This window comes from Strix uralensis, chromosome 3, assembly GCF_047716275.1.
Source record: "Strix uralensis isolate ZFMK-TIS-50842 chromosome 3, bStrUra1, whole genome shotgun sequence".
In the NCBI taxonomy this organism is placed as follows: domain Eukaryota; kingdom Metazoa; phylum Chordata; class Aves; order Strigiformes; family Strigidae; genus Strix; species Strix uralensis.
In genome coordinates, this window is record NC_133974.1 from 130,272,524 (window position 1) to 130,286,754 (window position 14,231).

Sequence of the window (14,231 nt, forward strand, 5' to 3'; positions counted from 1 at the left end):
CCCTCCCATGCAGTTACATGAAAACCCCTCAGACCTAAGATGCTGCCAACAGTCCTGATGTAAATGCTTATGTGCCTGCTAAAACAGCAATCTCATGACTCCTGTCACCTCCCAACAAGACTACCTGGGTCTAAAAACATAAGAAACTCTGCCCCAGTAACACAGAGACTTCCAGAGTTTTTTCAGAAGTCCCAAACACACAGCCACAGCCTATTTGCACACTGACAAGCAGCACAACAGGAATGCAGTGTACGTGGGATTTGTAACCCAGGAGAGGTAGACCTGGTACGCATGTCAACAACACAACTCACTATGTATGTTAGCAAGTGATATATGCAATCATAACGTACTCAAGCTGAAAAAATGAAATCCTAAAGGCATATTCATAGTACATTAAAAATTTAGCCAGACACAAAAGATATGACCAGATTCAGTCATTATTTGCGAGTGCTTTACTTCAGCAGAATGCACGTATTATGTGAAACTGCCCTCACTACCTTATCTGTAGCATATTCCAGGCCGCACAGTCTTCGAGCTATTCCACACACAGATTTGTAAAGGTCAGACAGCCAAGGAAAGCCAGGTCTATCATACCGACCAAATAATTTCTTCTCTGGTATTTTAGACATTCCAACACAAGGAATTTGAGCATTAAATGCAGACCACAGAATCTATAAAATACTTCTAGTAGAAATCCTATTTGCCATGCTCACCAAGATTAGGAGAAGATAAAGTCAAACTTATTCTTCAGAAAATTTCAACTGAAACTGTGAGCACTCAAAAAACCCCCAAACCTATCTGCTACCTATTCCAGCTGTGCTTAGTGCTCAAACAGGTCCATAGCTTGTACACTGATATCCTATCCTCTGCATTCCTGCTTCCAAGTGACTACGGAAGCTTTAAAAAAACTACACAGAGCACACAAGAAAGAGTACCTTCAAGAGGAACAGATGTTACAAAGAAGAATCAGCCAGTCAAATAAGAAATGTTAAGCGCTTAGGGACAGATTTGCAAAATCACTCCATGTGGATTCCAAAAATGCTAAATTCCCAACTGGGACAAATAGATGCTAAGGGCTCTTTCAAAAGGTAGCTGTATGTTCCCCTGGCTTAGATGATCAAAAGTGACTCCACTTCGACATTCTCGAGTGAGTATCAAATCAGAAATTAAAGGTGAGGTTCATCTTGCCAACATCCGCATCAAACTAGTATCCTAAACTCCATTTTTAACTGATAATTAATTGCCTATTAACTTCTAGCCAGCTTTGATAAACTGAGACATAATTCCACTTCCACACACATGATTAACAGATACTTTTTGCCTAACTATATAATGAAAACTCCACAGATAAACTTTAAATTTGCATAAATATATGTGTCTGCATAAACTGAAGTACTAACAGCAAAATTACTACGTAGAAGTACTTGGATGCTATAGAAAGACCTTTATAGCTTATATAGGTGTGTAAGATAGCAGCTGTCAATGTTTGTGCATGCAAACATTTTTTTTGCATACACACATACCTCATTTTCATAATTTGTTTTTCTTTTCATAAAATGAAAAAATCATATGGAAACAAGAGACAAAAGACGGAAACAAGAGAAAGAAACATAATTAAGACAGATTGTACTTAAAGGTTAGATGTCAAAGCTGTTTCCAACACCAAATTCTTTCTTTTCTCAAAAATACACCAAATTAAATAACTCTCCTGTTGTTTTAAATAAATGATATTTCTTTTCAATACAGTACTAACTATATAAAACACTTTATTAAAGGTATCTTTAAAATAAATGCACTATCTCATTTCCTATCCAAGACCATAAATAAACTTCACACAGGAGCTGCAACCAGGGAAGTAGTAAAAATAAGGACAACACATTCAACCCAGCTGGTGCTGCAGCTGCACATGTCCCATGTAAGACAGGGATAGCAATCGCTAAAGTCTCTGCAAATATCAGTGTGATAATAGGAAGACAAAGGTAGATCCTTGAATCTAGAGAGTGCAGACCTTTCTCTGAGAATCTTTGAAACACACTGACTCTCTCTGAAAAACTAATGAGTTTTCAGTGTATAGTGCAGGCTTCTTCCAGAAAAGTACAATGATAAGAAAGGCCATACTGGGTAAGATCAAAGGTCCATGCAGCTAAATGCCTTGCATGTAAAAGTCGCTGGAAATGGCTACAAGGGGAGACTAAATACAAGAGCCAAGAGCATATGGTTATTTCCCCAATACTCTCCCAGACTCCAAGCACTCTCAACTCAGGCCTTTATTGAACCAAAAGAGATTTGTGAATTCTGTACCCTCCCTGTTCTTGTGGACTCAGCATAAGCTTTTCTCATACCCACTATCCTTTGGCAAAGAGTTCCACAGTTCTGCAACCACAGCACTTCCAATAAGTTCATTTGATGCCTTCTTGTTCTCAAGTTGGAAGAGAATGAGAGAAGAAATGATTTCATAAATCTCTGTAGTGTTCTCCCAAACTCATACATTTTCCAGGCTGAAGAGACCTAGCACACCTAACGTATTCCCTGTATTTCATATGTTCCCTGTATTGCATTTCCTCATCTTGGACCATCGTTGTGGCCCTTCTTGGAGTTTTCCCCAATTCTATTGTATTATAACCAAAGGCAAGGAAAAAAAACCACATATCACTAAAAAGAAAATACCCAAACAGTGCATAAGTATGGGGGTTTTTGTTCTTTTCAAGTATCCTCTACCCTGAGGAAAGAACAAAACAAAACTCAGATATATAACCTTGATATAGAAGAAAAATGTTTTGGTGAAAAAACAGATGCCTTTATTCCCCATTAGCTGACTGTAAAAAATAGGAAAAAAAAAGTAATCTAAAGCAAATACAGGAAATATTAAGTACAAGATACTAATCAAAACATTTTTAATAAGTTATTGCATAAGTTACTGCATACTTCAGGGAGCTATGAGGCTCTGTTGTCACAGACAGATGAATGTAAGTTTAAAGTTCACAAAGATCTGCAGGACTTGGCCACACATCATAAATGAGTCCATTACAAAGAAGCTGCAATATAATTCTTTTGAGAGAGAAATTACAATGTGCAACTCCAAACTTCAAAGTTCACTTAAAAAAGACTTCTGTCCCCCTCAGTCCCCTATGGCAGCTTATCTGCCATAGCTTACCTTCCCTCCAGTTGCACCCATCAAATTTTTGTGAAGTTGCTCTTTAAGCAAGATAGGTGAAATGATTCCAGTTAAAACCAAACAAAACACTGTTTCACAGCAGAGGAGTAAGAGTTAACAGCTTGGAGGGTGGGAATGAATCAGTTTTGCTGCTACAGGATTGTAACATGGAACTTACCCGATGAACATCTTACACAATTCATGTTCTACAGCAATAGGAACACTCCTAAAGTAAACTGGGGCAGTCTGAAAAGGGTGTTTTCCTTAAAAACATCATAACTTCAAATTAAAATGCAAGGCCAAAACAGTTTGGAATATTTACCATCATGATTTACTGTATATTTTTTGTGTGCTTACAGGAGCCAAACAAATAGTTTCATAAGCAACAGAAACATATTCTGTTATGAAATTGCATCTTATGCATTTTTTTATACTAAATAAGACATGAACTTTGACTCCAGATCTTTGTACGGCTGAACATAATAGCACTTGTATGTCTTCTAGTTTTTCCTTTTAGTAAGCTTATCAGAAGTTAATGTCTAAATATTGAATGTCAGACTTCTACCTGTTAATAAAGTTCAATCAGGTTTGCAAAAAGCAACTGGGGGAAAAGATGGACAGACGAACAGACACACACAGAGAAAACATGATCACAATAAGCTCCATTTCCTTAGAAAACTAGGCTAAAAATAAAAAAAAAAAATACACAATCCCAGAGAAAGCAGATAAAATCAAGCTGGGAGCTCATTGTGCCATGTGACAGCATGCTCTCTAATTATTTTCACTGTAGAAGAGACTGTACAATAAAAAGATCTGAAATCAGAGCAAAAATGTTCCACCCTCAAGCCAAGAAAAACAACAAGGATGCTAGGGAAGGAATGCGAAAAGATCTGAAAATTACTTGTAGGATAAACACAGTTCACTTTTTCCTCCCTCAAGATGGGGAAGAAGGTCAGTTTACAAGATAACTTCTTCCTTCCTTCCATTTCTAATGTGGACATTTCTACCTGCCATATTCTCTTTACGAATCCTCCTTTTTGTTTCCTCTGTGCCTATGTAAATTTTGCCTTCTTCCTTAATTTTCCACAGTCCTCCCTTTGTCATTCCCCTGTATTTAATAGCTCCACGCAGTCCTCTTTATAGCCTCTTTTTACTTAATTCTCATTGCTCTTATTCAGAAACAGCCACCTTCTGTGGAACATGAAAAAACAGGCTCTGCTTTTAGCTTGCTTAAGTCTACAGTAGGTGAGCATTACGACAGAGTTAACACGCTTGACATCATCACTAAAAACCAGTACGTGTTATTGAGCAGTGCAAGCAGCGCAAAGTGAAAATGTATAGCGCATCCATATAAAAACATAAGTTCTAACTTTAAAGATTATACATTTGTAAAGTGTAGTAGTATTTTTATAATGAGAGAAATCCACTAATACATGGCTTTTGTTATTGGATGGCTTACATTCACTGAACTTCAAGTAATGCAAGCAAAACCATACCTGATCAATGCTCTTCTTGCAGGATTTGGCCATGCAGATTGGATGCAGGCAAAATTAAATCTTTGAAAATCTACCCCATTTTAATTTTCTCTTAAAAAAAAAATAAAACAAACCAAAATCAAACACGTTTGGACATTAATTAAACACAGGAAACAGAGTTTATACCAAAGCCTATGTCCAAAGACTAAATTAAAGCTTACTTTGGCAAATTGTTCATACTGGCCATTTGGGAGGGGTGGGGAAACTGTTCAGACAGAAGGAAGAATAGGAAGAACTTGCTTGTCTTGGCTACCTTCTCTCATTTTTCCATTCTTCCTTTCTTTCTTCTCTTGTGTGTAACACCCACAGATTTCCTAATGAGATGGTATGCGACCCACCACACACTGCTGTGTGGGTGTAACTTAAATGAAAAAGAAATGTAAATTAACAAGTAACGTGCATGGGTATTTTATTATGTGCCACAAAACTGAAAGGTGGTATTAAATAATATTAATGTTAAACATAATGTAACATTGATACTAAAAAGAAATTGTGATAGGTGCAATTTTTTTCTTCAAAATTGTTATGGTAGCCAGCTTAACAGTATTCCTTGCTCAACAGATCTAGACAGCAGGATGAGATCTGCTCATCAAAGTAAGGTAGTTTGGCTGCTATTTCTGAAGAAAATCCTCATACAACAATCTTCGATGCTAGAGATAGTCTAAAATCTGACTAATACTGGTTCTAATAAATTCTGAATGCCTCCTGCAACGTGGAGAGCAAACTAATTAAAATTGATCTGAAAAGATGCGAGTTCAAATAGGGGTGGAATGCTGACCTGGGATACTTGAAGTAGTAAATATCCAGCTAATAAGCATCTTAATGTTCCTTCTATTGATACACTCTTCCTTACAACAGCGAGGGTTTTACAGCAGTGAAACTCTAGACACAGACTTGCATAACTTTAGGCAAAAGAAACCACATACAGTTTGAAGAGCTCAAGAACTTTTAATAACCTCCAAATGCAACAATAGCTGCACGCTTAAACATTTCACCAGCAGCACCTACAGTATGTGTATGTAGTTAGCCACATACCAAGCTTGTGCATTTCTCTGTATACTACAAAACGCTGTCAGCCAAACACTGGCCAGCTATCTTGCACTTCACCTGTTTGTGAAAAAACACAAAAACATATCACTGTACTCTACAAACAGAACCTGTGATCCTAGAGAGAAAGGCAAAACACAAGAGGTTTTGGAGCCACGTTTGGGTGATGATAACTGCTAAAGACTGTTAGACTTGTGGCCCACCTAAAAAGGTCAGTCCCTTCAAGGTATGTCCCAGTTGCTCCGGTGAACACCCACCTATTCTGTTATTTCCTTCTCAGGTAAGAACAGACTTGAACGTAACTTGAATAAACTTGATTCTTGGACTTGAACAAAGCACGCCTTTCTTACAAATTACAGCCCTGAGCAAAGCAGGCTGAGAGAAGAGGGAAGAGATGGATGTGGAAATTAAGCTCAACATGAATGCTCATTATCACAGACTGTTTTCTTCCTTTATTTCTTTAGTGTTAATTAATAACAGTGAGATTAACTGCAGAAAACTGATGGAACAGTAATTCTGCCTCTTCCAAAGTAAATATTCTTTAATCTAAAACTGTCACAGATATTACTGATGACCTCCTCAAATGCAGATCCTTAAGTTTTTCAATTTCAGGAAATAAGGGGAAGAGTCAAGCAGAAGATCAGTTCACAACCCTGGCACAGCATACCAGTATTTTTACTGAAAAGTTCATGATATAAAAGAAAATATAAGACCCTAAAATCTCACGAACACCCTCAAATTAGTGTTGCATCTGTCTGCATATATAAGAACAATTATTATGGCTGCCAGTTTTATCTTACAAAATCATTGTTTTTGAAAGCCTACTTTTTCCTGAGGCAGGAAACTTTAAAAAATAAAGAATAAAAATTAGCACTCGGTAAAAGAAAACACAGAAAAACCTCAACAAATCTCAGAAATTCTGATCCCACCTTCTTTAATGTCCCTCTGCTTTCACTGTAAGAAACTTCCATTTGTTCATTCAAAAACAGAAAAATATGGGGGTCTGAAAGTTTATGTGTTTCACAAATACTAATAATACTTTAAAGGGATAAAATGTAGTTACAATTTGCAAGGGAAAAAAGGGTTTGAAAATCCTTTAGTGTCCTGAAGCACTTTTTGCTTATGCAGTACCGTGTTCTTGTGGGTGGAAAAAAACCTCTCCTGTCATGCCATAACAATCTGGCTCCCATGTATGCCTACGTTTTGCCATAATAAGCAAACCATACAGTATTTAACCTGTGTTTTCTGTATTAAAAACACTCAATATTGATAATAGTGTTTAAAGCTGCAACCATCAACCAAACTTCTATAGAAATACACCTTTTCAATAACCGAAAACATTCTGAGGCAAAGAATTTGTTCAGAATTAAAACTGATAATATAATATACAGTGAATTAAAAAATTTGTATCAGTATACTGATAGTATATTCTAAGTATGTAATTATTTTCACTGTGGAATTCATATTTCAGTAGAGATCTATTTCAATATATTTAAGAAAATGTGAGAAACCATAGACAACACAGGGCTTTACCACTGCAGCCTTTCTTTTCTGTGACAAGTTTATAAAACGCTGCAGGCTGGTAATAAAAAAAAAGTCATTATTTCCTAAGAACTATTTAAAAATAAATTGCTTGTGTGATATAACATCAACGGATAAGCCTATCAACTGCAAAACCCACCATGATGACCACAACAGCTAGTGAAATAACATTAAACAAAAACTGGCAAGCCATTTAGCCCCAAAGCTGATCTAACATTAGAGCACAAGCTATAGTGATCATTATCTTTAGTTTAAAACATGCATGTACTGAAATTGCACCTATTAGTCTCACCACCCTCACACACACAAAGAGTTCCAGTTGGGTAAATGCTCTTTACTACTGTTCTCTTCTGCACACTAGGTCATCGTTGCTACTGCCGAGCCTGCAGTAACACCGGTGACACGACAAATGCCATTTATCACATCACAGTAAATTTTTAAGACTGAACAGGCTGTCAGAAGAGGGAGAAGTAAAGATATTTCTAAATTAAAAACTTCTAAACTAAATGTTCAAGTGGAAAGGAGACTTAAGAAACCAGCAAGATTGCCATTAATTTTGGAGGACCCAGGATTATACCATTTATTCTTTTTAATTCTAATGATAGGCTTTCATACTAATAGTACAAGCGTTATGTCCATTTTTCAGTAACATTAGAAAATTAAAACCCACTTCATTTTTTCAGTAACAGAGCTGAAGTAATTTCAGACCCAAACACCAGCTACTTCAGGCCTACCAGCTTTCCTGATGAAAAATTTCTTATGGAAAAAAATAAAGAACAGCAGTTTCCATCATACTTTATCTTACTTTATTTCACAGTATGTTAAATAATTTATTTTACCGGTAAGAAACAAAGGACCAGATGTTGCATGTTCCGTTGATTTCCATTGACCACGTTGTTTAGGTGCTTCCAAGTAGTGTTTGACCCTTGAAGCAACAACTTCTTCTAGCAGCATGCAGACCTCCTGAAAAGAGTAACCATTGGCCCGTTTAGATCTACATTGACTTACATATCCGCAGACACGCAGCAGATATCAATACAAAATCGCTCCCTTTCACATAAAAAGGAAAAAAACATTATCTGCAAATAAGTACTGAAGTATTACACAGAGGTAAGAAGCACATAATTTAGGAAATGAGTGGGAACAGGGGGCGGGGGGGGGGGGGGGGGGGAAATCAAACAATTTGCCACAAAACAAGGGAAGTGCATTATGAAATTCTCACTTGTCAAATGAAATACATTATATTACAATACTAATAATTTTTGAACAGCAATTTAGTTTTATTTCTATGCAAAGTAGGAAAAAAAGACATGTTAAAAATGTACCATAACATTAAGTATTTAAGCAAAATATCAGTAAAAAACCTCCCAGGAATTGTCAGCACACTATTTCTCTGCAAGAAACCTTATACAGCACAACAGATTCTTTGGTTCAATTCAGTGTAATTTTGGGATGGAAGTCTCAGAGCTAATTAGGTCACAGCAATCTACTTTCTCTAGTTCATTTTGATTTTTCTGCCCCTAAACATAACTGTTCATATCTTTCATACTTCCTTCAGCTAAGCACAATAAAAACCACATACAACTCAAGAAGAACAAACCGATCAGCCAGAATAACCATAGAAAAAAAAAAAAACTTGGAGTAAAAGCAAAAAATTAATGTCTTGAATACCAGAATAAATTTTCAGATTAATACATACACACATATTTGAGAATTTTCCCTCGGTATTTTCATTTTCCATTGTGCATAACTATGTGCTCACAAAATGATACTTTGTGGAACACAAAAATATCATTTTACCTTTTTACAATGTTTGGACAATAGACAAAATTGTATCAATATTATCTAAACTAAAATATCTTGGCTTGAAATTTACTTTTGATTAATCTAGAAAGTATGCAGAGCAACAAATTTTTAACTTACTGCCCTAAATGAAAGCAATGCACATATATTGGTCAACCACAAACAGTACTTTCTCCTTACAGTAAGAAATTAATTTTCCTTTCTTCTTGAAGAGTACAATTATAAAATACTATATTTACTTATTCTTCTGTTTAACTCATTAAAGTGATCTCATTACACATTCCTTCACAGGACTATGCATTCAGGTTAGAATGAAAAAGTCTAGAAAGCAGCGGAAACGTAGTGTGCATTTGGTTCCTTCTGCAACAATAAAGATTAGCATTCACCTCCTTAATTTACATGGAAAATATTTTAGTTATGTTTATGGAAATATTATTTAAATGGTTCTCCACAAAGAGCTATACAGACCTATATTTAAGAAAGCATAAATAAGAGCAAGCTTCAAGAGAATCGTCTCTACATACTTTCCACCGCTAGAAAGAACTTGTAACGGAGACCTTCTATATGCACATGGAGAGATCAGAGCAATATTAAAAGTCAGTTTAACATATGTTTCACAAAGTACAAAGATAAAACTTTGCCTTTGTTATTCCAGAGGAAAAGAGGTAGGGCAGAAAGGGCAGGGAAATTTGAAGGGCAGAAAGAGAGAAAGGCTCCCAATTGCCTCCGTCTGCATCTCGCAGAGAGGATGACTCTGTATACAACACGTGTGACAGCAGTGATGCAAACTGTGGTCTTTACAGTGCCCGGCCAGACAACGTGCTCTGTATCTTCTCACCCCAGCCTCATGCTTATGGGCACTCATTTAGCTCCCAGCCTGCTCTGCACGACCCACGCTCCAAGCAGGAGCTGGCAGCTGCCAGGCCAGCACTGCTCCCTCCTCCTGCCTGGGACCACGTCGCCAGGTTCCATTTGCTACAAACAGCGGCCGCTGACTTTCGTCCAGGGCCGCTGACTTTCGTCCAGGGTAAGCAGGGGATCAGCAGAAATGATGTTTGTGTTACAAGGGGTCTAAGCAGCATCTGCTTTCCCACAGACAAGCAAAGGGGGTTGTACCACCATTAGTATTTTTCATTGTTTCCAAATTCTGGAAATGTTCAAAACTGCTTGCGAGGAACGTATAAAAGGTCTCATTAAAAAAAAAAAAAAAAAAAAAAAAAAAAAAAGGTAGGCGTAATTTGCTTATAGTACCTTATTGACCTTTTTCTTCCCACTTTAACAAAGATTCTGCACAGGGCTTTCAGGAAGCGAATTGTAAAGCTATTGGAGTCACACTTCTCGGCTGTCGAAAATATGCAACCTTTGTACTTCACTCAAAATGTGCGGTCACAGAAATGTAATGAATGCTGCCCTGTCATGCCTCTTTTTTAAATCAATCATGATCTAATTTCCTGAAATTCATATCTTTTGTTTTGGCAGTCTTACAAAATACATTTTGAAAACGCTTTAAAGTCAGATAACTGGGATAGTAAAACTGGTTCTAAATAGAGGGGGTAATGAGTATTCATTTAATCAGAAAAAAGAAGTCTAAAAGATTTCCCCTGTTTTCTTCTTTCGCTGCTTAATAAAGCCCAAATCGGATGAACCTCATGCTGTTAAATATTCTGCTTTCACTCCCTCAGGACATTAATGTATTGTTTCTTTTAATTTTATTTAAACGTACTACTTTGAGACATACGGGGATGCTCTGCAGTGACAAGTTAATTATGCCATTATTAGGAAAGCTATCTGCTGAAAATTACCGTAACAGAGACTTGCGGGAAAGTCCACAGGCATTTGAAACATGTCCTGCATTCATTTTCAATAGGGAACTTCTCAAGTTCCCACACAAACTGAAAGAGGGGAAAACTCCCTCCAGTAATTCATCACAAGATTGTAGCAGAAATCACACAGAATCTGATGAAAGTTACATTAATAATTTTGCTGGTCACTGATGCACTGATTTTCCAAAATTTCATCTGTCGTCAGGATATACAAATGACACACTTAAAAATAAAGACTGGGAGCTTTTCATAAAATACAATGGTTCTAATATAGTTTATCCTGCATACTCATTATTTTTTCTTGCACTAAATGCAACATCATTCACACTTCTCGGAACAAGAAAAAACAATTAATAGAAAGATATTTCACCAACAAGCTCTGCAAAAATGATACCTGTCACAATCTGGTTTATATCACTCAGGATAATTTACAAACATTCACGAGAAATACGTTTTTAAAATTAAAAGTTAAGTCAGAAGAACCAAAACAGCACGCACACATGCATGTATGCACACACACAGAGTTTAAAAAATAAAAGGCAAATTGGAAGTGGTCATTAGTGACCCAAAAAGCACATATGGTTGACTTAGGAGTCCCACAGCAACCGTTGACAATTAGGTATAACTAACAGTATTCTCATAACACTGAAAAATTCTGAACAGTTCAAGGCAATCCAACTTTTTCCCTGCAGCCACATGCTTTTGAAGTAGAACTCATATTGGTTGTACCTCTTTCTCATGATCTGAAAACCAGCTGGTGTCTTTACTGGAGCCTTGAGGCAAAATATGAACATCCACCAAAACAGCAAAGTTCCCACACTGAAAGAAAGGAAAAAAAAAAAGAAAAAAACTGTTCAACTGTAGCTGCTAGGAAGTACATGTACAGCAGACAAGGGGGTAAACAATCAGGTAAGCATATGCATCTGATTCAGAGATACAGCAGGCAGAACATAAAACCGGGGAAGATTACAAAGTATGGAATTACAAATTTACCATTGTTTGTAGGATTAATGAGAAACAAGAGCCCCAGACCTATCTTGGATAGCTCACTGAAAAGTTTAAACAATAACAACAAGCACAAGTACATGGAATTTTCTTCTGCTGCTGTTACACCACTTTTAAATCTGAGTTCAAGTGAATTTTAACATGTGAAAAATTTCACCAAACTCCCTTCATTCTATTTGCTGAGAATTTAGGACCATATTAGTTACCTAGTTTGCATTTAGAATTTATTAAGTCCTTCAAAGCTCAACATCTTTAGAAGTCCTTTCCTCTCTCCAAACTACCTAAAGAACAGCAAGTCTGAAGAACTTGTGGTAACTACCTAATATTCATTGACATTTGTCATTTAGCCAGTACTATACTGTGAATGGTTAAATAATAATAAGGCTAATCTACTAATGAACACTATATGCAGTTGTTCGGATGATACAGGCCACATCCCAAGACACATCACCTATTTCTGAAATTCCTTGATAGGCTTTCATTGAGGATAGTGGGACATAGGAGGTTTAATTATTTTCTTTCATTGGTATATCAGGTGTTACAACGACCTTCTAATATAAGGGTGAAGAGCAGAAACACATCTCCTTAGTTCTGCTGTGCACTAACTCACCCCTGGCAAGAGAATACTGCCCCTCTTCATGCACAGAGCTATGCTGCATTACAAGCTAATGCCTTCCCTTTCTTCTGCTGTAACACCGCACCAAATATCACTCACACATCCTTTAACTAAACAACTTGCAAGGTAAAAGCCAATTTCATCATTCTGTTTTGGCTGCTTGTGCAGCACTTGTGATGCAATAAACTCACTCTTTGAGAAGACTGGACATGTGCGGTCATGGCAATTGCACATCCGGAATGTCTGATGGAATAGAAACAACATTCTGATTCCAGACACATCTCAGATGTGTATGTACAATCCAGCATTAGATTGGTCTTGTTTCAAGTGGACATTGCAACACTTGACACACTTCTTGTCTTAACTCTCTCTCCCTATTTGCTCTTCACTGCCAAACATCTGCAAACCCCACACCAGAATTCCAATGACTATTACTAGAACTAATCCTGTTAGCACAATACATACTTTTACACTATAGTTGTACATCACCTACAGTCTTAAGAGGTACATATATGCCTTAGGCTTATGCTATAGCAGTAAAGTCTTCGAGAGTAGCCTTATCTGTACAGTTAGTACAGACGAACAAGATTTAGCATCTATTTTATTAATCATGACAGTGTATTTGGTAAATTAGAAATATCTGGATTTATAAAACAGATCTGTAAATTATCCATGACCAGAAGTATTTAAAGATTGATTTACATATAATTAAAATATAATTCATGACCAAAATTGTAACTAGAATGCAAAAGTTTGGCAGATGAGACAGGCGTTGTGAAATCATTTACTTATAGGTATCAGTCACTGAAAGAGCAGAATGCTTTGATCTATTTTATCAAAAGGCTTCTCTTTCCTCCAGAGAACCAAGAATTACCAGATGGCTGCAACAGCAAACCTCTCCAAGCTTTAAATTGATGACAAAATATATCTCAAAAATCTCTGGTGAATCATTAGTCAGCTCCAGCAAACTTTTGAGTTGACTACTGAACTTCAAAGTTAGCAGACACTGCATATTATAAAGAGAAAGCCAGTAAATTATTCATGGTTCAGCACTTATAACAACGAACAAGTATTTGATACATCAAGAAAATTCAAATTATCAAATGCTACATGCTAACTTGCATCATTTTCTATTGACTACAGAAACTTTATGTATAGATACAGATGCAAAGTATAAACCTGTTTTTCAAGGCGAGATAATGTTTGTAATTATTTTCTTTTGAATGGCAGTATTTGTCAGATTTGCCAATGTTGAAACAACTGGCAAAAAGAAAATAACAAACCATATTTAAAACTATATTATGGAACAGTTCAAAATTATCTTTAAAATATTACAAACAGACCAAACGTTTGTAGTGCTTCAAAGAAAAACAAATATATATGAATAATGCGTAAATCCTTGTAATAGACAAGCTTTCCCAATGGAAGATTTCTATCCCTCTGAGTTTTGGAGCACTCTTCTTGTAGCCAGCATACCTGGGACTATTTCAACATCCAAAAGGCAACAGTTTTGCCACTCAATTAGAATAGATTTGGGACAGGACACGAGGAAGCATAACTGTCACAGACAATGAGGAATATGGGGAGTAAGGGAATATAAGCACAGATCGTTCTGGGTCTCATCACCTCCCATTTTTCTTAAGTCCTGAACATGATACAAGCAACAGCTCCCATGGAGGCTCCTTTGCACTCTCAAATTATATAAT

General features: G+C 36.6%; 1 protein-coding gene across 1 annotated transcript in view; it reads right to left on the reverse strand.

Annotated features, from left to right (window-relative positions):
- The window catches only part of SLX4IP (SLX4 interacting protein), an 83,002-nt gene that overhangs the window by 28,172 nt on the left and 40,599 nt on the right, over window positions 1-14,231 (reverse strand). The window contains exons 4-5 of the mRNA XM_074864397.1: window positions 11,634-11,723; window positions 8,118-8,241 (exon numbers count right to left, since the gene is read on the reverse strand). Of these exons, the coding sequence (XP_074720498.1) occupies window positions 8,118-8,241; window positions 11,634-11,723 (214 nt within the window). The remainder of the gene's footprint in view (window positions 1-8,117; window positions 8,242-11,633; window positions 11,724-14,231) is intronic.